Source organism: Tasmannia lanceolata, unplaced genomic scaffold, assembly GCF_043159265.1.
Source record: "Tasmannia lanceolata isolate RefF3 unplaced genomic scaffold, GAP_Taslan_0.1 ptg000015l, whole genome shotgun sequence".
Lineage (NCBI taxonomy): Eukaryota > Viridiplantae > Streptophyta > Magnoliopsida > Canellales > Winteraceae > Tasmannia > Tasmannia lanceolata.
This window is the reverse complement of record NW_027518692.1, coordinates 5,111,048-5,134,767: the sequence shown is the minus strand read 5'-3', so window position 1 is coordinate 5,134,767 and position 23,720 is coordinate 5,111,048. Positions and strand designations below refer to the sequence as shown.

At 39.7% G+C, this 23,720-nt stretch overlaps 1 protein-coding gene and 2 long non-coding RNA genes across 4 annotated transcripts in view; 1 reads left to right on the top strand and 2 right to left on the bottom strand.

Annotated features, from left to right (window-relative positions):
• Positions 1-3,781: 3,781 nt before the first annotated feature.
• LOC143847434 (uncharacterized) lies at positions 3,782-4,695 on the bottom strand. Its single transcript, XR_013235045.1, has 2 exons — positions 4,253-4,695; positions 3,782-4,097 (listed from the first exon to the last, which is right to left on the bottom strand). It is a non-coding gene; the product is annotated as an uncharacterized LOC143847434 (long non-coding RNA).
• A 5,855-nt stretch (positions 4,696-10,550) lies between these two features.
• Positions 10,551-14,452, top strand: LOC143893042 (uncharacterized). The gene is made up of 2 exons (XR_013255689.1): positions 10,551-10,864; positions 14,262-14,452. It is a non-coding gene; the product is annotated as an uncharacterized LOC143893042 (long non-coding RNA).
• An 888-nt stretch (positions 14,453-15,340) lies between these two features.
• Positions 15,341-23,720, bottom strand: part of LOC143845386 (thermosome subunit gamma) — a 46,157-nt gene continuing 37,777 nt past the window's right edge. The window contains exons 5-6 of one of the 2 annotated variants that reach the window (XM_077353704.1): positions 16,035-16,509; positions 15,341-15,771 (exon numbers count right to left, since the gene is read on the bottom strand). In XM_077353704.1, the coding sequence (XP_077209819.1) occupies positions 16,068-16,509 (442 nt within the window). In that variant the 3' untranslated portion in view covers positions 15,341-15,771; positions 16,035-16,067. Of the gene's footprint in view, positions 15,772-15,879; positions 16,510-23,720 lie in introns of those variants that run through there. The other variant, XM_077353703.1, reaches the window with a different exon arrangement.

Below are 23,720 nucleotides of genomic sequence, written 5' to 3'. Positions count from 1 at the left end.
CTTACTGCTCAAACCTTAAAGATGATGAGAGAGTATGGACCCAAGAGCTAGACGGGGTTTTCTCTGCAAAGTCTTTCTTCACTGCAATTAGACCTGGCAAAAGCGACCCGTGCCCGCAGGTCGACCCGCGGGTAATCCAACCCGCAAAAACACGTGTCGGGTCGGGTCGGGTCAACCCGCGGACACCCGCGGGCACCCGCATTTTTACAGTATTTTTTACTTTTTTGAGAATGTTATCACCACTACTGTTTTTTACAAGGGAACTCCTCACTTTATAAAAAGTACGGTATGGCCCGCACCATAGGATTATCCAAACCGTCCATTAGATGGGCCATAGCCTAAATAGGTTATGCCCCAAAATTATTTCCATTGGTTGATTCTAACCCTCCGATCTATAGAGGGTTAGGATCAACCCTCTAACATTCAGATTGGAGGGTTAGGATCATCCTATGGAAATGATTTTTGGAGCATAACCTATTTAGGCTATGGCCCATCTAATGGACGGTTTGGATCATCCTATGGTGTGGGCCATACCATACTTTTAATAAAGTTAGAGTGCGCTCATAAGAAACAGTAGTGTTGATAACATTTACTTCTGTTTTTTATTTTATAAGAATTTGCTACCAAACTTCTCCTTTGGCAACTTCTCGGCATGTGGCCATCGTGGTGCAAAGATACGCACATGTCAAATGTTGCTAGCAAACCAAAAAAAAGTAATCATTACACAGAAAAAGTAAAATGGCTAAAGTTATAAAGTTTTAAATGAAAAATTACGTAGAAAGGGTTATAAAGTTGTAAAATTACAAAAAAAAATACCAATAAAATATAAAAAGTGATGACAATTACGGAAAAAACAGATGCGGGCAAATATGACAATCGACATATTTGCGGGTGACCCGCGGGTTGACCCGTCCCACCCGTGGGCCGTGCAGGTCACCTAAATTTTGACCCGCAAAAATGCGGGTCATTTCCTCACCCGACCCGTGGACCCGCACCCGCATCACCTGCGGGTTGACCCGGCCCGCCCCACCCGTTTGCCAGGTCTAACTGCAATCAATCAAGGTAGAAGCTCCTCAGTCAAAAAAATTTGGAACTCTTTGCCCCCGCCGAGGGTGGTGGCTTTTGGGTGGATGGTTGCACTAAACGAATTAAACACACATGATCGGCTAAAAAAAAAAAAAAAAAAGTTCCAACTAGCCAGTAGATGTGTTCTATGCCTGGATGCTGAGGAAACATTAGACCATTTAATACGGCATTGCTCTTTTTCCTCGCAATTATGGATTAAGGACATGCAAGCTTTTGGAATGTCACGGGTTTGCCCTCGCTCTATTAGGAAAGTAATTCTACACTAGAGTAATGGTCCTTTTGGAGACATGAGAGCAATTCCCTACAGTATTGTCTGGAATATATGGAAAGAAAGGAATAGGCATATATTCGAGGAGCAAAGCAAAAATCTAAGTCGGGTATCATTGGACATCAAAGTGGAAATTATCTCCTAGGTGAAATCAAAAAAGAAAACTCCTTTCACCATAAGCGATATCCTGCAGAATTAGTGGTCACTACTATGGGATAGAGCGATCAGGCTAAGGCCTCAACCTAAATGGAAACCACCACCTCTGGGTTGGGTCAAGCTAAACTTTGATGGGAGTTCGATTGGAAACCCAGGTAAGGATGGAATTGGAGGGCTTTTAAGGGATGATAGAAGAACAATAATTATGTCTTACTCAGGCCCAGCAGGGGAATGTGATGCGAATGAAGCCAAAGTGAGAGCTCTCCTTTTTGGTCTTCGAAGGGCCCACGCGCATGTTGTGCGTCGTTTAATAGTGGAAGGAGACTCAGCCAATGTAGTAAGCTGGGCATCAAGTAAATCAAAAGGCCCATGGCGGATTCAAGGTTTAATCGCAGAAATTGTTGACTTAGTAGTGTTGTTGAATCCGAGGATAGAACATAGAAGGAGATCAGCAAACGAAGCAACAACAGACTCTTTGGCCAAAGAAGGGGTCATGCGGGATTCTATAATTATTGTATCATCCCCACCTAGCCCTGATCTGTGTCGCTTCTTTTCCACGCCTATCCAACTTCACACGCACAGAAGTATTTCTACTTTCTAACAATCCAAGCGACATGTTGGGTGGTGATTCAAGAGGCGTGACAATAGGCGATTCAAAATTCAAAGAGGGACCCACCAACGGCTCTTTGCCACTATTAGAATTACCCTCGAGATTAGCAATTCCAACCTTTTCCGGTAGGGCATCCATCACCGGCGACGCCTTGTCGGAAAACGGTATTCCGGGACCCTCAAAAAAGACAAAATTATCTTTACCACTCGATTCCCCCACCACCGACAAGGCCAAGCTCTTAATAATATCCTTAGATATTGTCTTAACTCCCACTGAATAAATGCTAGAATCTATCCTGAGATTAATAAAGGAAGGGAGAGATTTCCAAAGAGATGTAATGACCAAGGCGGAAGCATAAGCCATGCAGTGGTCATGATTACCATGTAATTGGGTCTGGAGCACCTGACCCAAATGCTGACCTAGGGCCTCCACGATTGACGTAGACCATGCATGAAGAGGGATGTCATAAAATATGATCCTTATAGTTCTAGCGCCTGTGTTAAACACAGGATACCACGACTGAAGGGAAGAAAGGTATCCTCCCAGAGTATCTCCTCCACACCTAAGAATGGAGGAGGCCTGGGAGTCCGATTCAAAACAAAACAGGATGGCCATTGAGTCAATGAAAAAAGGTTTTTTGCAGCTCAGGGAGATGCCAGCATTGTTTGGCCCATCCCCAAACTTCTTCCAAAATCCATGGACCAGTCTTCAAGTTCCCAATAAGGCAACTTTTAAGAGCCCTTTTTCTCTCCTCCACCAGGCCAGTTGGGATATCAATCACCGGATGACCATCTAAAGGTACAGAGTCCTAAAGGGGACCAATCTTAGGCCTCCAAACCATGGTTGGAGCCGACTTACTCTTTGGTCCGGAGCATTTCCTGCAGGCAGTGCGTGAACCAAAATGTTTGTAATGGCAACTCAGGCACATCCAGTCGCTGCCATTCAGGGGCATACGCTGATTAAACTCAATAGCTCTTCGACCAAGAAACTTTTTGGCCCCAAACTTCAAACTTCTCACTCTAGTCTCCCTATCTTCAATGCTTCCCAAAGATCCAGAGTGTGATCTGGGGGGGGTGCCCATTGGGATCTGACCAGACTATCTCCTTGTCCAAACAAGATTAAGGACCTTCAGCAACAAATATTGAAAACCCCAAGGGAATCGAACACTTCCAGTGCAGAGTATCCGGAGTCTATAAAGTTAAGAAAATGCCCCGCCAATCGCTCGAGATTGAAACCGCAATTACAAATGAACTTATCTGCCGAGAAGTCAGGGTCAAGAGCCACCGGAGGGATATTCCGGCGCCGTCTGAAATAATCCCTAATGGTCATTTTTATCTTTAGAGATCCTAGAATATCCTAGAATCTCCATCTTGAATGACTTCCTGTATTCATTTGAGCATAGGGAGAAAACCCATTTTATCTTTGTTTATAGGAAGAATACCAATTTTAAGAGCAAGAACTTTAGCTTCATTTGATTCATTCACCCCAACTGGCCTAGAAAGCGCCCATCAAACTCATATATCATGCCCATGTAACCGTGCACTTTTTCATGTGATCCTTCATCCAGATGACCCCACAAACTAAAATTTGAATTTTAAATTGATTGTTGGTTTTTCGCAAGTTGAATAGATTACCAATTAATTAACTAGGAGATAGAATCGTGATCCCAAACCCCTTGTCTATCCTTCAAAATTCATGCAATCTCAAATTCTCAATGTTGATCGCGTACAGTTATTCTATAGAAATTTTGAAGGTGTCAAGCCTCGTACTTCGCTTCAAACAAAATAAAAATCAACAGCTACAAATATAAGACCTGTGTTTTCTCTTAGTATCAATCCCATTATATTCCTATCTTAATCAAATACCTGAAATTCTCTATGCTATGAAAGATGGAATCAAAACCATAGAAATCTGAACAATTGTAGAGAAACATACGTACTCTCTATAAGCAAAGTGAATTGTCGACACCAAATCGACCTACATAAATGAACGAAATTCAGATTTAGTTAAGAAGAGGATAAAGGTAGGCCCTGTTTGGATGGCAAGAATTTCATGGAAAAAATTCCCATGAAAAATTTTCCATCAAAAATGTTTTTCTTGAGATGCAAACAAAGAAGAGGAAAAAAGAGTACCTGAAGAAAAGGCGATGATTTGTTTGTGTAGGTGATGATGGAGGTCTCCAACGCTCCCCTGTTTTCTTCTTTTTTCCATATGAATCTGACGAAATTCGAAATGGAATTAGGGTTCTTCTCCAGAGTCTTTTGATCTAAAAACCCTGGCTCGATCGAATGGTACTCTCCTTGAGGCAGAGAATTCGAAGCTAGGTTACGTACCAAGAAGAAAAAAGAGGCCCCGTTTTTCTTCAACATTTCATAAGAAGAAGGGTTTTTCGTGTACGAGAGGACGACCAAGTAGAATAAGCTTAGAATGACGAGATTGCCACTGATGATTCTCAGATCCCGCTGACAGGAACAATAATTAACTGAGGTGATTTGAAAATCCCAGTTTTTTCGGAAAATCCCAGTTTTTTCGGACGCAAAAAAAACGTTTCTCATGGAATTTTTTTATCGGGAGATTTTTGTCTTTACTCAATTTAGAAGGAAATAATATGAATATGATTAATTTAGAGGGATGTCAATATAAATTGAAGGTCTCTTTAAATAATAATTGAATAGGGTTGGTTCAATTTATGCCTTTTCATGTGCAAAAACAGAAGTAGGAAGTTTTAGAATATTTTTCCTTTCCCAAATTTTCCTGAAAATTCCTACAATCCAAACAGGGCTTAGCGAAGAGGAATTTGCTAGGGACCATCTCAGAAGGCATTTACTGTGCCGGCTGGTGCATGAGAGAGCAGCCACCTCAGATGAGTTAAATGAATAAGACAAAATATGTTGAAAAGTGAGCCTATGTGGCTGCTCTCATCCAACAGCCCTCACGTGAAATGCCTTCTGGGATGGTTGGTCAATAGCAAATCCCTTTTTTCTATTTAATTGCAGTTGGATTGGGCTGAGGCCAATCCAAACCCAACATTTCCAGTGTTGAGAACCCTCGAGGTAGTTGATAAGCCACAGTTACAGTGATGGTAACTCCCTTTAGGTAGCTATGATAACCCCACGTAGAGTGTTGTGTTTGAACCCCCATTCAGTGTTATGAACACTGTGATAACAGGCTGGGTGATACTTGATACCATTCCATGAGAGACTTGATCACCCCCCCTTTGTAATGTTGGTAACCCCTCTCCAGATTGTTGATAACTCTGTTTATAGAGAGTTTGGAAACCTTCTTTCTAAGGGTCGGTAAGTCACTTTCAGATTGTTGCCAATCCTCCTTTTGGATCCTTGTTCAGATACTAATTTTTTGTCTCTTTTCTGCACTTGAGAATCACTTTTTTGAGTTGTGAACCCTATTTTAAGAATCATGAGCTTAATTATGTTCTGTTTGTTTTGTCACAGTGATAAAATATATAGTTGGATTGGGGAGAAGGCAAAGTCAGTAATGAAGAAGTGTGTAAGTGTAATATTTTTTTGTTGTTTTAGATTGTTAGTCAATAGAATGCTCTTTTATTCTCTGATTCTATTAATAGGCAAAGGAGAGTCGGACTTGAAAGTCTAATAGGAAGCCCACAATGGGTTTAAAGAATGAGGAGTTGAAAATCAAAGGTGAGAAGGGGAAAATGAAAGTGAAAGGTGAGAAGGGAGAAATCAAACTGAAAGGTGAGAAGACGAAAATGAAAATGAGATGTGAGAAGGGGATAATCTAAGTGAAAGGTGAGAAGATGAAAACCAAAGTGAAAGGTGAGAAGGTCGAGAAGAGAAAAATGAAGAAGATACATGTAACTATATTTGATCTTTACCGTTTTAATCTTAGTAACTTGATAAAAGTACAAGCTCTGATTATGTATTTTGTTTTATAGGCTCCATATGTCCCTGCACGATTTCTCCATCGTGCTTTAATAAGGTGATGCAGAGTATACAGTTCCAGCTATGCCATTATGATGCTATAGGCAAGACTCCTTTCAAGGACTTCATCCGCCTTAAAGAGAATCCCCTAGAAGAGGTTGTCATGCACAAGCCTCTAATTATAGCACTACACAGTAAGTGGGTTCCGGCAACGAAGACATTCACACTAGGGGGTATCGCAGTTCTATTTAAGGCCAGTGATGTTGCATTGGCTTTAGGCCTTCCACTTAGAAGGGAAAATGAATTTGGTGAGGGTTGCGTGGAGGGACAAGAGTAAACCTACTCATTTACTACCTGGGTGGCCATTTCCCAGAGGATCTATTATGGCATCTGTACTTGCGGGGGAAATCAAGGCTTTAGTTGGACTAGAAGACCAACCCTCCGTAGAGAAGTGTGTGAAATATGTACTGCTACACATATTCGCTACTGTGTTATTTACTCAGAGTGCACATCGGGCCGACCAGTTGTTCTGGCCCTATATCAATGACTTAGAGAAGATGTGCGACTACAACTGGGGAGAAGCAGTATATGATTGGTTAGTTGAGTATTTAAACAACGTTAGTGTGGCAGGTGGTAAATATATTGGTGGTTGCACTCTCGCATTGCAGGTATCATGGCATCTACAATAGTTTGCCTCTGTTATTTATCTTACTATTAATAAACTATAAACACAGATCTTCTCTCTGTAGGTGTGGCTTTTTGAGTATATGAAGTTGTGGATACCAAAAAATCCTGATTCCCATCCACGTCTTCTGAAGTGGAACTGGAAAGGAAATGAATCGAGGAAGTACTCTGTCATTGAGCATGGGAAGATAGACAAATCTGAGGTGAGACCCTATCTACTAGATACGGTATTAGGTAAACTCTAATATCTTTTGATCTAACAACTTTCTTGAATCATTAGGTGGTGGTTACATTGACGCCACGAGAGGACGAACTGCAGTACATTCCCGATCAGGTATCGCAATAGAGCTCTTTTATATTATGTTTTATTTCACTTGGTAATGTTTACAAATTTTGTGTGTTGTATCCCTTATATTGGGAAATATATTAGGCACTGCCTGCAACAACCCCTTCTGTCGATCGGAGCATATGGTGATTACATTCATCTCCGCTGCCAATACGTACTGCCTCAACAACATAAAAAACCACCCCCAACTATCCTCGTTCTCCGTCTCAATAGCCCCAAATGCTAATGGATATAAACTGTTGTTACCATTGACCCTGATTGCAATAAAGAAGATTTCTAGATACTTCCCTCGCAGATGTGTCCCATCAACCAAAATTATAGGTCTGAGTGTTCGATGAAAAGACCGTATGTTGGGACCAAATGTTCAAAATAAGCGAACAAATCTATCATCTCCCCTTGGTCGTAAATCTCTGGCTCTGAAAACACGCATATAGGTGCTAGAATTTCTTCTCATCATCTGAACTGCAAGTGAAGGCAATAGTCGATTAGAGTCCTCCACATTCCCACACTTAATCTCAAGTATGATATTCATCGCGTTGTACGCTTTCCAATAGCTTATAGTTATACCCTAATGCATCTTGATATATTCTTGTATGATCCTCGTCCTCACATCATCTAGGCGAACGAATAAGCGTAAACATGTCTGAGGAACCCAAGCTGCTGCGACAAGAGGGTGATCATTGCCCCTTAATTGAGTTGTACATGTATGGTGGGGGACAAACGGCTTCACTAACACACAAGTAATATGATTAGTACCCGTTATATGCCATTTGCAACACTCTACCTGCATTGAACGGCATACTTCTTCGGTGTTGACTTTGACCTCACGAACATAAACCTCTATCGAATAGCATACTCTTTGACAACCTTCTTGAAGTGTTACATATTAGAAAACATTGCCCCAGCCGTTAACTGCTCAAACTGAAGATTATTAGCATCTACATCATTGCCCCCGACAAACATCCCATCTGCTTCCATTGGCTGACTACTATCAGTTGGAACCGGTTGACAACCCTCTCTAATAGGAGAACCCCCTCTTATAGGAGAATCCACAATGATAGGCTGAGCGCATGGACTAACACCGATCTTTCCATGATCGTCATCATCATCCTCCTCCTCCTCCTCATCATCATCATAATCATCATCACTACCATCGTCATTATCATCATCATTTCTTTCTTCTTCTAAATCTAAACCCCTTACACAGAAACCATCTTTAAAAACATTATTGAAGTCCACTTCAACATCTCCCACATTTTGGAAGTCATCGATACCTCCAGTAACATAGTTGGCGTGCAAATCACTTGTCAATGTTTCATTTGAGTCAATTTGAGACCTGCATAGTTCGGCAATATATAATCATGTTCAATCCATATGATTAATCCATAAATTGAAATATGGAAGTCTTGAAAGATTGCCAAAGAACTATAATGCTTTACGTCGGGTTCTGCTGGAGCACCTTCGATCTCTTCACTTACATATCTCCCATCAAATTCACTTTCGTAGTCTTTTTGCAAGTCCACTTCAAAATGCGGACATTTTTTGGACGGAATCGAAGTAGAAGGAATGCTGCGATCAAGAGAGGATCTACTAGTACGAAGATTGTTTGGGGGAAGCATTGACGAATTCAAAGAATTAATATCATTGTCAATTATACTCTTCGTTATGATATCATCACAGAATTGAACATGTATCTGTCAAACATCCTCAACATTGTTTGGAAGACATCATCATCATCAACGTCGATTAGAGTGACTATATATGGATCTACATTTTATCGATAGTAAAACCTGCCTTTCTATAACACCAATTCTTCTTTGGATTGCAGCTTGAAATTTGTCGAAATTGATTCCACGGCTGACTGATAATAATGTCTTCTACCCCCCGACATATTCCCAAGAAACATCATCCTTCAAATCTCCATCATAGTGTAAAAGAAGAGAAACCGTTGTTTCAGACATTTTTCTAAAATTGTACACAGGGGTTCTAAACAGAGTTTATCAAGTCTTTGAAAGGGGTTATCAAGTTATTGCTAAAGGGCTTTTCATCTCTCCTTAAGGGGTATTCAAGTGTACACAATGGGTTATCAAGTTCATAAATGGGGTTATGAACTCTAAAGGGGAGTTTCACTACCTCAATGGGGGTTGCAAGTCAGTACACAAGGTATTCTAAGGGATTAGCAAGTACCTAATGGGGGTTTCAAGTCCGTACAGAGGGTTCTGTAAAGGATTATCAAGTTGTAAATTAAGGGTTTTCAACTCTCTTCACAAGGGGGTTTTCAAGTACCTAAAGGGATTACCAAGTACATAAAAGGGGAATTACCAAGAATGTACAAGGGCTTTTCAACCCTCTCCAAGGGGGTTACCAAGCCTCTCCGGGGGTGTATCAAGTGTCAAAACAGGTTTATCGGGTAAATAAATGGGGGTTAGCAACAAAAGATAAGGGATTATCAAGTGCAAAAAATTGTGATTCATGTACAAAATGGTTTACATAAACCATCTATATTCGGGTCATCAAACACTAGTAGCAACTCTATTAGCAGGGTACCAACTCTAGAAGTGGTTCAACTCACTTGTAGCAACTCTATAAGAACGGTTACAGAGCTAATAGAAGCACAAGCCCTAAGTCACCATTTTAAAAGGGTTATAAGACAAGGTTATCAAACACAATAAAGACGGGGTTATCACACACAATAAAGACATGGTTCAGACACAATGACACTTATCAAACACATTAATGGAAGCACAAACCCTAAGAGAGTAGATAAGCTACTAACCTTTACTTACACTTGGTGGATTTCAGGCGTTAATGGGGAAATCTGCAGGAGATAGGCGGTAAAATTTGGTAAGTGAAAAGTAAGAGAGGAATTCCTACTTTAACTTGTTTTTTTTTCCCTGAGGGGTATTTAGGTAAAAAGCCATGTCAGAAAAAGGTGTTTTGACCTCCGTTCACAAGCTTTCAAAAAGGTGTCACCCATCTACAATTTTATCATTTTCCTGTCACGCATTGACAATTTTTTCATAAAGATAAAATTAGAGGACAGAGGTCAGGTTTGGGTTGGTTTGCCACGGCCTCAACCTTAACCCAACCCGAAATTAAATCGGGATGGCTTTTCACAACCCTAACCCAATCCAACTCGAGGAAATGCCAACCTAACCCGAGCCAAAATTGGGTTGAACCCGGTTCAGGTTAAGCCCGAACCAAGTTGCACGCCTAGTGTAACAACCCATAAAAAAATAACAGTTATTATTAACGGCTACTATTTACAAATTTCTATTTACATTTTACTATTCACAACTAGCCAGTCTCACCCAAGCGAGACCCACCACCTATGGGACCCATGTCCGACGGGACCCACCACCATAAGTGGGACCCACAATGAGGGGTCCACACCAATGGGGGGACCACTACTTTTGGGGCCTACCTATTGAATCTAATTATTGCAACAATAAATGAATCGTAAATGATTCATAAATGCAATAAGATAGGATAGAGATAAGATTCTCTTTTAGATAAAAAAAAAAAGAGAGAGAAGATGAGGATAGAGCTTTGGAAACCCAAATCTCACCCATCTCATATGCCGTATACACTCTCCCACTTGGAGAGTGCGCAAATCCAGTGGGCCATTTCCCCACTCGGTGTAATTAGAGAGAGAGTGTTGGGTTTTAAAAAAACCCATTCTCGTGAGTCTTTCCCACTTGATGCAATTAATAGAGAACAGAGTAAGATTGAGAGAGGGAGAGAGATCATGTGAAGAAGAAAGTAAAGAGAAGGAGAGAGGGATATAGCTTGACTGTGTGGTTTTCAAATATCAAGTAAGTTCCAATAAATTTCTTCTTTTTATTACATGTTTTGTTTTAGATACATCTTCCCAGACCTAGAAAATCCCCTTCAACCATATAAATACAATTTTTTTTTTCAGATTTCACAACTCAAAATCTCACCAAAGGAAACCTCAAGAAAATATATATATATATATGAGGTATATATATATATATATATATGAGGTATATATATATATATATATATATATATATATATATATATGAGGAATAAGATTGTACGCTCGACCGTACCTAAAGTTAGGTACGGTAGAGTGCCAAATCACATGGGTCCCACATTTTTGGTGAGCATCTAAACCATTCATTTGCAAGGCCCCATCATAGATAGGGTGCATACCAAAAATCAGCTCCATAGGATCATCCTAACCCATCCATTTGTGGAGGCCAAAATGGACAGACAGTGTTTGTCCACAAATCTGCCCATTTTGGCCTCCAGTTTTGGAGGGGTTAGGATGATTCAATGGTGCTGATTTTTGGTATGCACCCTATCTATGATGGGGCCTTGCAAATGAATGGTTTAGATGCCCACCAAAAATGGGGGACCCATGTGATTTGGCACTCTACCGTACCTAACTTTAGGTACGGTCGAGCGTACAATCCTTTTCCTCATATATATATATATATATATATATATATATATATATATATATATATATATATATATATATATATATATATATATATATATATATATATATATATATATATATATATATATATATAAACCCACCCTTCTTAGTTCGCATTCTGATAGAGATTATGCAACCTTCAATCGATTGATAATGACCCCCTTCACATTCTTATAGTTGATAGACACAGAGCCCTACTAATCTTTTGATATGAACACACCCCTTGTAGATTGTTAGCCACATTCGCCAAAGGCTACTTCTAGCCCATCCGTTGCAATTGCTTGTGATCAAGTGATGTTAGCCATTTCTGTTGACTTTTTAAGGGATTTGTCTTATTCTTGAAGAGGTGCAAACTGCAGAGATGGGCGGAAGTACGATTTTTGGCAAAGGTTGCTAATAAAAATAATCATGCGGGTAAAGTAAGAAGAATTATGGGAAAAGGGTGAATTTATAGAATACCTACGGAAAAAACTACGAGGAAAATACATAAAAATATGACAATTACAGAAAAAGGCCCAAAACCTTGTTTCACTTCTCTACGGGCAACCCTTTACCATAGTTATAAATACTCTTTTTAGCACCAGAAGGGGTGGCTCGAGAAATAATAGAAATAATAAGGGTAGGATATAACCTTATCTCAAATAATCTAAAGGGGAATGATATCAGGGTACTCATGTTTTACTACCTACACTCCTTGTCTTTTAGTATTCAACAAAGCATGAGTAACCCACTACCATACTATATAATATATTTTCTATAGCATGTCAGAGCCTTCAAGAAAATGTTATGGCCTTTTTAGATGGCACATTAAATATTAGAAGACAAGGGTGAGTAGTGTAAATATCAAATATGTTGTGCGGATATTATTTCCCTAAACCAAAGTAACTAACAAAGCAGTTGAAATTAAAGATCCCCTTGCATCATGTTTTCGATATTCGTACAAATTCAGTTTCTCTTCTTGATTAGTACAAAAGTGGTTGATTTTCAGCCCAATATTATTTTAATAACTGCACAAACTTGATTCGTTTTTTTCTAATTTTTTTTGTTTACAAACTAGTGTTTTCAGCCCAAATTCATTTTGGTAACTACATAAATTTAAATTGTATTTTCTGATTTTATTAGAAAAGCCACTGATTTCAGCACAATGGTGTTCTTGATAACTGCACAAAGTCGGTTTGTTTTTTCTTAAAAAGTGCAGATTTTTCATGGCGGTTAGCAAGATTTCGTAAATTTAAAATTTAAGGATTTATACATATTTCTTCTAGTTATCACTTATCAGTACCCTATTGAAAGAGTTGAATTGGTAATTTTTGCTCAAATAATTTGTAGGATATTCTTTGAAAGGGGTTTATAAAAGTGTTATTTTGTAAATCCTTTTTAGCAACACTATGGGATAATAGACCAGAGGAGTAGTGTATTTATGGAGACATGATTTCCTCCAACCACTAAAACACTCTTAAACTCTATAAAAACTAAAATCTCTGACACCATGAATCAACATGACTCAATCAATTAAATTAAAGAGATTAACGGGTTAGTTAGTGGAAAGAAAATCTGACTCTATTGTTGTGCAATTTATACAGGGAGTCTTTTCGGTTAATCCTTAGAGTTAATTTATTTTACCTCAGCACGTTCAAGAAACCATAAGGCAAGTGATAGTTGATTCATTTTATAAGACCAGTTTAATGAATTGCTACTATAATCTCGTTCATGCATCTTTTCGTTCCTTATGTTGTTTCTAGGAGATTATTTTAAAAGAAAATTAATTAAGATTGTTACCGTATGTATACACTAGTGCGTTTCAGTGTTACTTTGGTAACCCTATGGCCTATATATATATATATATATATATATATATATATATATATATATATGAGAAAACGGTTCCTACACATATGTGTAGAGAGTTCTCTACACACTAGCTTAAAATACAGTGGGGGCCCACATTGTTTGGGTGATCCAAGCCATCCATTTTAAAGGCCCTCACATAGATAGGGTGTCTACAAAAAATCAGATCCATAGGATCATCCCAACCCTACGATTTGTGGAGGTAAAATGGATGTCTTTAAACCTTTACAAATTAGTCCATTTTTTGCCTCCACAGTTCGAATGGTTAGGATGATCCTATGGATCTGATTTTTTGTGGACACCCTATCTATGTGAGGGCCTTAAAAATGAATGGTTTGGATCACCCAAATAATGTGGCCCCAACTATATTTTAAGCTAGTGTGTAGATAAGTTATCTACACATATGTGTAGGAACCGTTTTCTCTCTCTCTCTCTCTCTCTCTCTCTCTCTCTCTCTCTCTCTCTCTCTCTCTCTCTCTATATATATATATATATATATATATATATATATATATATATATATATATATATATATATATATATATATATATATATTAAACTTACCGCATGCAAAAGCATGTGAGGTTATAAAGAAAAAAAATGGAAGAATATATAATACTGTGTATACATATGATGATGTTTCTTTTCATCTATTCGATATTGTTTTACTACTACATTCCCTGGCATGATGTAGTGACCTCTTTGTTTCTTATGTTGTCCATATCATTTGGATAGTCTACATACCTCTTATTGAGATCTTTGTGTTCTTGTTTTGCTCCAATTCCTTTATAATATCTTGTATGAAACCTTATTAAAGTACAAACTCATTAAATTGACTTTTATTTTATGAGTCAGCTTTGCTCAGTTTATACTGACCCCAAATATTATACCAGATGCTGTAGGTGAAAACAGTGGAGCCGTTGCCGTTGTAGGTGAAACTTAGGATGAGAGAGAGTCCTCATAGGATTTCTTTTCGGGGCGACTTGTTATCATGGAAGCTTAGTTGTTTTTAGTAAATATTAGCAGTTACAATAAATCATGTAATAGACATTTAGTTAATGGAATAAAATTGTTTAGTTGTTTCCTTTTTAGGATAACGATTCAGATTTTTAGGATTTAAAAAAAAATTACGTCTAAAAAATTGCCCCAAATCCCGGTCGTTACACCTAGCATGCCACCTAGTGATTACACATAATCCAAGGTCATTGATTCAACTAAAAAGGTCACTTTGGATTGCGGATGGCAAGAAGGAATTACAGACATTCTGCGATCCTGCACTATCCACTTTCCAGTGGTCGCAACAGAAAAAAACTGCCTTGAGAAGCACCTAGCTTACTTGAGAACCCTACCTTGAGAAACTATCTCGGGTTGGGTTTTTTAATGGAAAGACCCAAGATTCATAAACTCGACCCGATTGCACTCATTTTACCTTGAGAATATGTGACATGAATGATGCAAGCAAGGATTCATTATAACTATTTGCATCTGCCATTCTATAAGCCTCTTCCTTTTGGCGTATGGCATCGCCACTCCTTTGGGCAGCATCTACTACTTCGGAACTTAATTTGTATGGCATCGCCACTCCTTTGGGCAGCATCTACTACTTCGGAACTTAATTTGAAAGTCATATTACGATCCGGACGTATTCTGGATGCCCCTAATAACCAACGAATGGTAAGCCCTTCTCCTTGTGTAGATCATATTTCAATGGGAACTTGATGTGTCGATCCGCGATCCGCCTACACATCTTGCCTTCACTACTATATCTAGAGTTACTCCACTTATTGCTTGACATAAATCACATAGCGGATTTGTTTCTTACTTTTGTTGAATCTTTTTCACAGCTCAATAGATAATTTGATAAGCCAAAAGGTTTTTTTCCGGGTTTTAGAATACGGTTAACCAACATGTTACCTAATCGATTATGATAAACTGGATCAGATTTTGCAGTTATTTCTGAGTCGGGGAAACATCACATTAACCACCTTCAATTTTATTCCAAAAGGAAAATAAGAAAAACCCACAACTAAACCCTTTATATCTGGCATTTTCCTTATGTTAGGCCTGCAAAAAAACCAAAAACATAAAAGAATATTCATGCATAGATACAAAAAAGGCAACAAAACCAATGGTCACCACAACCAATCACGGCACCGGGTATTTGGACCTTTTTTTTTCTCTTTAAACTCGAACCAACCCAAGACTGGAGTCAGGTTTTTTCAACCTGAAAATTAACTCAACCCAAGACTCATGATTTTTGAACTCAACCCAAGACTCATGATTTTTGAACTCAACCCAGCGTATTGTCAGTTCGGGTCAATGCATCTCGGGTAAAACCCAATCCAAGTTGCAACCTTAGCCGGAGTCATATTTCCACAGGACAACTACTCCTGGCTTCTCTATCTGCAATGCAAACAATAGGATACAGTTTAGGCATAAGAGCCGTCTTTCAAGGGATGCCACTCAAATCTTTCTCACCAAGCGAAAAAAGCATTTCGCAAAAATTAGTGATGGCAGAAAATAGAACCCCATGGAATAACATGGGTCCCAACCCATAAAATGAGCACCAATAAATTAGGAAAAGTCAAAATATTTATATACAAATAAATTTAAGAACTGTTTTCATCGCCCCATAAGAATATGAAAACTAAATATTCAACACTAACCGTCTGCCACAAACTTGCTCGAAAGGGGTGAAATCATACACCTGCCACATTCTCGGCAATTAGACCAATTTCGGAAGCAGCCCAACCAGCCCAGTTCATGACCGTATCAAAGAAGAGTTCCCAGAACCAGAGATCCAATGCAAGAACAGATGAGAAGATGAATAATGCCAAGGTTTGGTATCTGTTAAGTTGCCACCCCGAGAGTTTGGCCAATGTTCTCAGAAATGGAAAAGATCGGCTATCAAGCTCTCGGTTCCTTATCGACCAAGCAGTTACCCATTGGACCTGCGAAGGGACTAGGTCGAACTCTTCGCGTAACCTCCTGCCCAAATCGGGCATGTGCCCACCTCCATACAGTACAGCGATTCTCCTGCTCCCATTCCCAATTGCCCTTCGCAGTGTCTCCACCACAACTCTATTCCTTTCACCAATGATAACTGAGTTCTCCTCTATGGCCGCAGTAACCTGTGTGAACCTTCACAAACAGGTGTTTGATTACTTGCAAGAAAAGCAACAAATGCTGTTGCAAAAACAATAGCTACAGTAGAGGTTATTATATTAATTAGCACGACATGGGGCAAAAATAGGCAATCACAAAAGGAAGTGATGTGTCAAACATATTTGTCAGATGGGTATTTGAAAATGTCCTGGTAACACTAATTTTCTTGTCTCTAACAACATCTATTTTGCTTTTCTATATTTTATACTTAGGAACACATGTTTTAACGTGATGGTACTGATTTCACTATCATCAATTTATTGTATGGACATGTAAGCATGTAGATTTTTCAAGTTCAACTCATATCTAGTATCAAAGTCCCCGGAAATCAATGGAGGGCTAGTTATTAGTTTTTAAGTGCATCAACTGGAAGGATTTGGCGTAGGTTAGGACCAATAAGGGTACACTAGGGCCAGCCAATTACCAGCATGGAGTTACGTATCAAAGTTTTTAGGCACCAGGGATGTGATTCCAGGTTTTGTTCATAGCGTATCCAATAAGCATCAGGTCCGGTAATCACAATCACCCTTCAACCAGGCGGGCCCTGCAAGTGGTTCCAATTTGGACCCTCTCTTGTGGCAGCAGCTCAAAATCCAGCTATAGAAGAGATGAAAATCGAACCAACTAGTAACCAACAGACTGAAGTTCTCTCTGTATCTTCCCATCGGTCCAATACGTGACGATTTGGGTGTCGAAAAATGATGAAGATGAGGTTTGTAGTATTTTCTAAATTTTCTTCCATTGCAAGGCCTCGTCTCTAGAGGGATTTTGGTGACTTTTGAATTGAAAATAAAATTCGTGTATACATAGTATAAATAAATGTATAAAAAGAAAGACTTTGATCAATCTTTACTTTGGGCGTCACATAGGAATTATCTTCTCAAATCTCTGATTTGTTCCTCCATTTGAAGAATCAAAGCCTTAGACCATCCTTTTGGGTGGGTGTTTTTCGTTTTTGAGGTAAATGCATAAATATTTTCATTTCTTTACAACAAAAAAGGTTTTAGGACCCAATTAAGACTAAGAGTAGAGTATATTTGGAGTGTGTTGTTTGGCTAAATCTATGCATTAAGTATTGGTGTGTGTAGACACCAAGGTTGCCAGGGCAGGAATCGAAGGCTCCTGGGATGGTGGGAAGCGGGAATCGTGGGTTTGCTAGAGAGTCGACGGGGATTCGCCGGGGATTCGCTGAGAGTCGTGGGGAGTTGGGATTCGCTGGGGATTCGCAGGGAATCGCCTGGGAATCGGGGTTCTTATAAAGTGGGAATCGGGGTTTTCATTAATTGGGAATCGGGGTTCCCAAAATGGGGAATCGGGGTTCCCAAAATGGGGAATCGGGATTCCCCAGAATCGGGGATTCGAATCGAATCACGGTTCGGATTCGCGAATCCCCAACTCTGGGTACGAATCCTGCTTCTCTGGTAGACACCCCATTTTGACCGGATCCAAAAGAAAAAAAATCAAAGTCCTGAGACAAAATAAAATCCCGAATCCCAAGAAATTTAACCCGAGTTGCACCCCAATTCTTAATTTTTTTTATCCCAAAACCAAATCAAAAGGGGGTGAAATATCAAGACAAGGTGTGCCCATATCAATCCAATAAGGGAAAGGAAAAGAGAATTTATCCCACGCCCTTTCTTGTCCAAGACCACCCTCTTGTTTTGAAAAGCATTAGCAAAAATACACTAGATGGGGCTGTCCTGGGAAGAAGGGGGGGGGAGAGGGAGTGGATCTCTCATTCTCGAAAAAAAAACCACCGAGGGAGCCTCTTCATTTGGGGGCGAAAATTCAGAGCAAGAGGGAGAAGAGTAGAGAGGAGAGCAGCTTCTTCTCTAACCCCAAGCCACCATCAATATCCACCTGCTCTCCCTCCACTAGCATAACCCCTATCTCCTTCCCCAAACCCTTTTTGTTTTGTTCCAAAACCATAACAGATCTGACCCCATCTTTCACTTCTTCTATTGCAACCACCATAACCCTCATCTTCCTCTACTCAACCTCCATTTCTACCACTAATTTTGCCCCATTACCTACCCCACCATCGACCACCTTCTCCACCTTCTTAATCTCCTCCATCCCCCATCATTTCAAGCCCTAGCTACCATTTCTACCTTCAGCATCTGCTACCTCCAAAATCCACCTCAAACCCATTTGATTCTTCTACTTAAAGTTGCAGAGAGAAGCAAGGGGGCGGGGGGGGGGAGAGTCCCATTTTGGTTGAAAACAGAGAAGGGGATCTTGATTTTTAGAGCAAGAGAAGACAAAGAATAGAGAGATTGAGAAAGATTTGGGAGAGAGCTGAGAGAGATTGAGAGATTTGCAGAGTGAGAGAAGAGCAGAAAGAGAGAGGGAAATATGGTTTGCAAAGAGGTCTCCCGCCTCCTTCCCCGGCAATCTTGCCGGAGCTCCACTCACCTGTATACCCGATGGAACCATTCTTCATTATTACCTCAACAGCAGCTCTAAAACCCTTCTTCATTTCTTCTCAATAACCCATATCTCACCATATTCCATTACCCTTACCTCCAATTGCCACCTCCAACACCATCACCATTTCTACCCAAACCCACTTCAAAAAACCCATCTTTAACCCTCTTCTCCATGACCACCTGTGCAAACCCTCACCACCATATTCCGATTATTATCACCAACACCAACAGCCCTACCATCGAACCCATCTTCTTCCACCATCATCACCTCTACCACTAACCTAACCCCTATGCCAATCCTCTCCAGCTGACCTCTCTAAACCCATTACCCCACCCGGATCTGCCACCAACAGTTTTTTCTTCCCCCATCACTACCATAGTTCTTCGCCTCCGCCTCCACATAAACCCCAAATTTGTATTTATTTCTTCTATCTCCGGCGAATCCGTCGGAATCCGTCCAATTCAATTGATTCGTGTAGCTCTACCGGGATCCGGCAATCAATTCCCTAATCTTGCCGGTTCAACCTCCTCGCTTTTGGCCGGTGTCCGGCATTTATCTTCACGAGCTTCGTCACCATTCGCCATCGTCATCGCCTCTTTCACATCGAGCCGCAACCATCTTTACCCAGCAGCAATTTCGCCCTTGATCAAAAGATCAGGAAGACTGGCAGGGCAACATTCAGTGAGGTACATCTTACCCTTTATTCTCTGTGCTCTTATATTTTAATTCTTTGCTTTCATGGTATTTTGGCCTGCAATTTCCTCTCAATTTTGCAATTGGTTCAAGGAAGACTTTGCTAGGTCCATAGAAGGTCCATAGAAGGTTATTGTTAAGACTCATGTGGTTATTGAAATTTATGTTTTCTCGTTCATCGTTGGTTCTTTGGCAAATTTTGTGGAATTTGACGAATTTTGGGTGGGGTTATTAAGAATCTGGTCACTTTCAGTTCCATTGTTTGATCCTTGAAATTTTCTTTTGAATCCAAGCTTTGTTGCCCCAAATCCGGAATCAGTTTGGATATCTGTTCTAAGCCTTTTGAATTCAATTCCAGTAGCTGGAAAACTTGTGCTCCATGTTGAAAATTCATTTCATTGCTGCCCATACGAAGCAATTAATGGGAATTAGAGCACTTGCCATATTTGTTTGGATATTTGTCAACCTCGAATCCCTTTTGGATCTTGATGATGGTCTGTAAATGATAACTCTATGTCTTGCTTGCCTTCTATGTCACTATAAGCTAATTTCTTCAGCGTATTTGATACATGATTAAAAGTTGGTTTTATGTCTTAAATCGGTTTGCAAAAGCTTTGACAAATGGATTTAATATGGTCAATAATCTGATGCTTGGGTAATCATCTATAGTGGCTGGCTTGCTTCTTCTTGTTGTATAGAGAGGTGTTTACAGTAGAAGTCTTCTTTCCCTATTTGTCGAAGGAGTTCTCTGGTTTGACAATGTAGACTATGTTTGGATGAATTTGGCAGATGGGGTCTTTCCATCAATTTGTGATCCAAAGTGCCCATGGAAGAATATCTTTAGACTCATTGGATAATAGACATATGTCCATGCACTGAAACGGCAAAGATTACCTTGGTAGAGTACTAAAGTACTCAGGACAGCTGAGGCATGTATAGCCACTGACATGAATTAAATCAAAGCTGTGTGTGCATTCATGCAATTGCCTTTTATTCATTTTTGGTATATACTCATGGGCCCTCATCCTATCATAGCATATCAGTAAGCATTATGAGTATTTCTTTTGTTTGATCCTGTAAAAGGCAATTTTTACCCCTCCGCATATGAGAGTATATTGAATGAGAACCGATGGAAAGACTTCATTTGAGAGATTCTTTCTAGCATAGCATTCTTGTCTCTAGATTGTTAAGCTAGGAAAACCATCTGTACCACCATGTACATATCTCTTTTTGGATACGTATTCCCATGCCTATTCCAGTTTGCTAACTTTTGCCACCATGTATACACCCTTCTCTGATTCTGTGTCTAGATATTTCGGGTGCTTACGTTCAGCTTGCTAAATTGTGGGGCCATGCCTATGTTCCATATCCTTTATCTTTTGAGATTCAATTAAAAAGAAAATGAGCATCTATGATTGATGACGTAGGGAAACTAGAAGTTCAATGCCTTGTCATCTTAATTGTAAGAATCACTAGGGATGACACCCTCTTCTTTGTCTTCTACTCCTCCCTTAGGTTTTGCTTCGGTATCTAGGTCCTCGATATAGATCACCTAGCATTAGGAGTTCTCATCAGTGTTTGAAATCTTCCTTGGTTTTTTGGGTTTTCCATCGTCTTTTCGAGAATCTTCCTCTTGGGTTGTGACTATGATATAATCTTTCTTGAGCCAACCCCTTCCCTTCCTGCCTTAAAGTTTTCGCAGGTCAAGGGATTTCTTCCTGTTTAGGGTCCTTTATAGGGTTTAGGTGTCTGTCCTACCGTCATAGAGAGTTAGGAATCTATCCTACCGTCATAGAGAGTCATAGGAGTCTGTCCTACCGCCATAGAGTCATATGAGCCTGTCCTACCGTCATAGAGTTAGGAGTCTGTCCTACCGTCATAGAGAGTTGGGAGCTTGTCCTACCGTCATAGAAAGTTAGGAGTCTGTCCTACCGTCATATGTCCTACCGTCATAAAGAGTTAGGAGTTTGTCCTACCGTCATAGAGAACTGGGAGCCTGTCCTATCGTCATAGAGAGTTAGGAGTCTATCCTATCGTCATATGTCCTACCGTCATAAAGAGTTAGGAGCCTGTCCTACCGTCATAGAGAACTAGGAGTCTGTCCTACCGTCATAGAGAGTTAGGAGTCTGTCCTACCATCGTAGAGTCATAGGAATATGTTCTACCTTCATAGAGTCATAGGATTCTGTCCTACCTTCATCAGTCTAGGAAGCTGTTCAGGAATTTGTCCTCTCGAGTCAAAAATTCCTTTTTAAGCAAAAATAACAAAAATGTCTTTCGAAAAGTTGTTTCGAACTACGTTGGCTTCATCCCTTTTCACATGGTACGTAGGCAGCTTGGGTCCTCCTTAGTCCAGTCAAACTTTTTTTTCAATAATCTTTTCCAAACCTTTTTAATAAATTCTTTCAAACTTTGTAAATAATTTTTTTCAAACCTTTCAATAAATCTTTTTTCAATAATCTTTTCCAAACCTTTTAAATAAACATTCTCAAACCTTTTTAATAAATTCTTTCAAACTTTGAAAATAAATCATTTCAAACCTTTCAATAAACCTTTTTTTCAATAATCTTTTCCAAACCTTTTTAATAAACATTCTCAAACCTTTTTAATAAATTCTCTCAATTTTTTTTAAATAAAACCTTTTCAAACTTTTCAAAATGAAAAACTAAAAAATACAAAAACTAAAAATGGGCAAGGACGGTGATTGCCAGGTCACTCGGAGCCCTCTTTTCATTCCATTTCCGATTTTGATCGTGGTTTCCGGTTTTCATCGATTTTCCAACGTTTTATCGAGTTTTGGGATGGGCGACGATATAGCGTGGCCCCATCACAGGGACCGTCCTTGCTGAGCCCAACGATAGGCTATGACGATCGCGAGACTAATATTCGTCCGATCTTTAGCAGTTTCACATACTCATTCACATGCTTAGCTGTGGCATTTATTTATTCATCTTATCTTGATTATCTGCTTAGATGCAGCTCTTTCCTGCTTTTCCTGCTTATCTCATCATATCTGTCATTATCTGCTTAGTTTTAGCTGTGCATGTGGTTGTTTACTGCTTTCTTAGATGTGTTGAGTTAGGATTAGATGTGATGAGTTAGGTTTTGTTTGCTTTCTTTGCCCATTCCTGGGTCATGCATGCTTAGGCAGACATTTTCTAAGGGATGTCTGTTCCCATTTCACATGATTTTAGCCCAAAATTCTTCGAAAATAATAAAAATGGCATAAGAGAACGAGTGCGCTCGGGCGAGTTAGATGCCTAATACCTTCCCAACTCGTAACCAGGCACGGACTTTTGTTATCTTTGGTTATCCATTGCAACAGAGTATCTTATGGGTTCCAGGGCCGACTTCCCTGGATGGCGACTCTTCTTCATTTTCAGGTACGTTTTGGTTCTGGGCTTTGTCTCCGAATCAAGAGGTATCTCATAAATCGCCACTCATGGTGTGAGGGCACCATTTCGAGAGTTCCTTGGTAGAGCTCTGACATACAGGTGTGACAACCCAAGAGGGGGGGGTGAATTAGTCAATTAAAAATTTTGGGCTTAATTAAGTAGATTATTAAAATTAAATTACTAATTAAGCATTTATAGTCTAACCCTTATTCAGATATTTAAGATAGCTACGGTCTAGATGTTACTTTAAGCCTATATGCTCTAACTCTTGTTCAATAAACCATAGATGTAAATAAAGGGTAAAGATTACCAATCACCAAGTGCAAAGAGATGAGAAGAAAAAGCAACCACAAGGAACACACGATTTACAGTGGTTCGGTCTATCACAAGACCTACTCCACTCTTCCAAGTTTCACCTCCTTGGGAACTCCACTAAAGTTGAGATTCTTCAATGGGCGAATCTCCAAGCCGTACACCCAACTCCTCCAATCTCTAAAAGGGACAAACCCTTTCTGCACAAAGCCTAGTCGAGGGGGGACACCCTCTTACAACGATTCACCTTTGTTAACGGCCCGAATCGGAGACCCTCAAATACAAATGAAGCAATAAAAAAGGAAAATAACTCTCTTGCCTCTTGATAGGTGGATTACAAACAATAAAGCTCTCAAA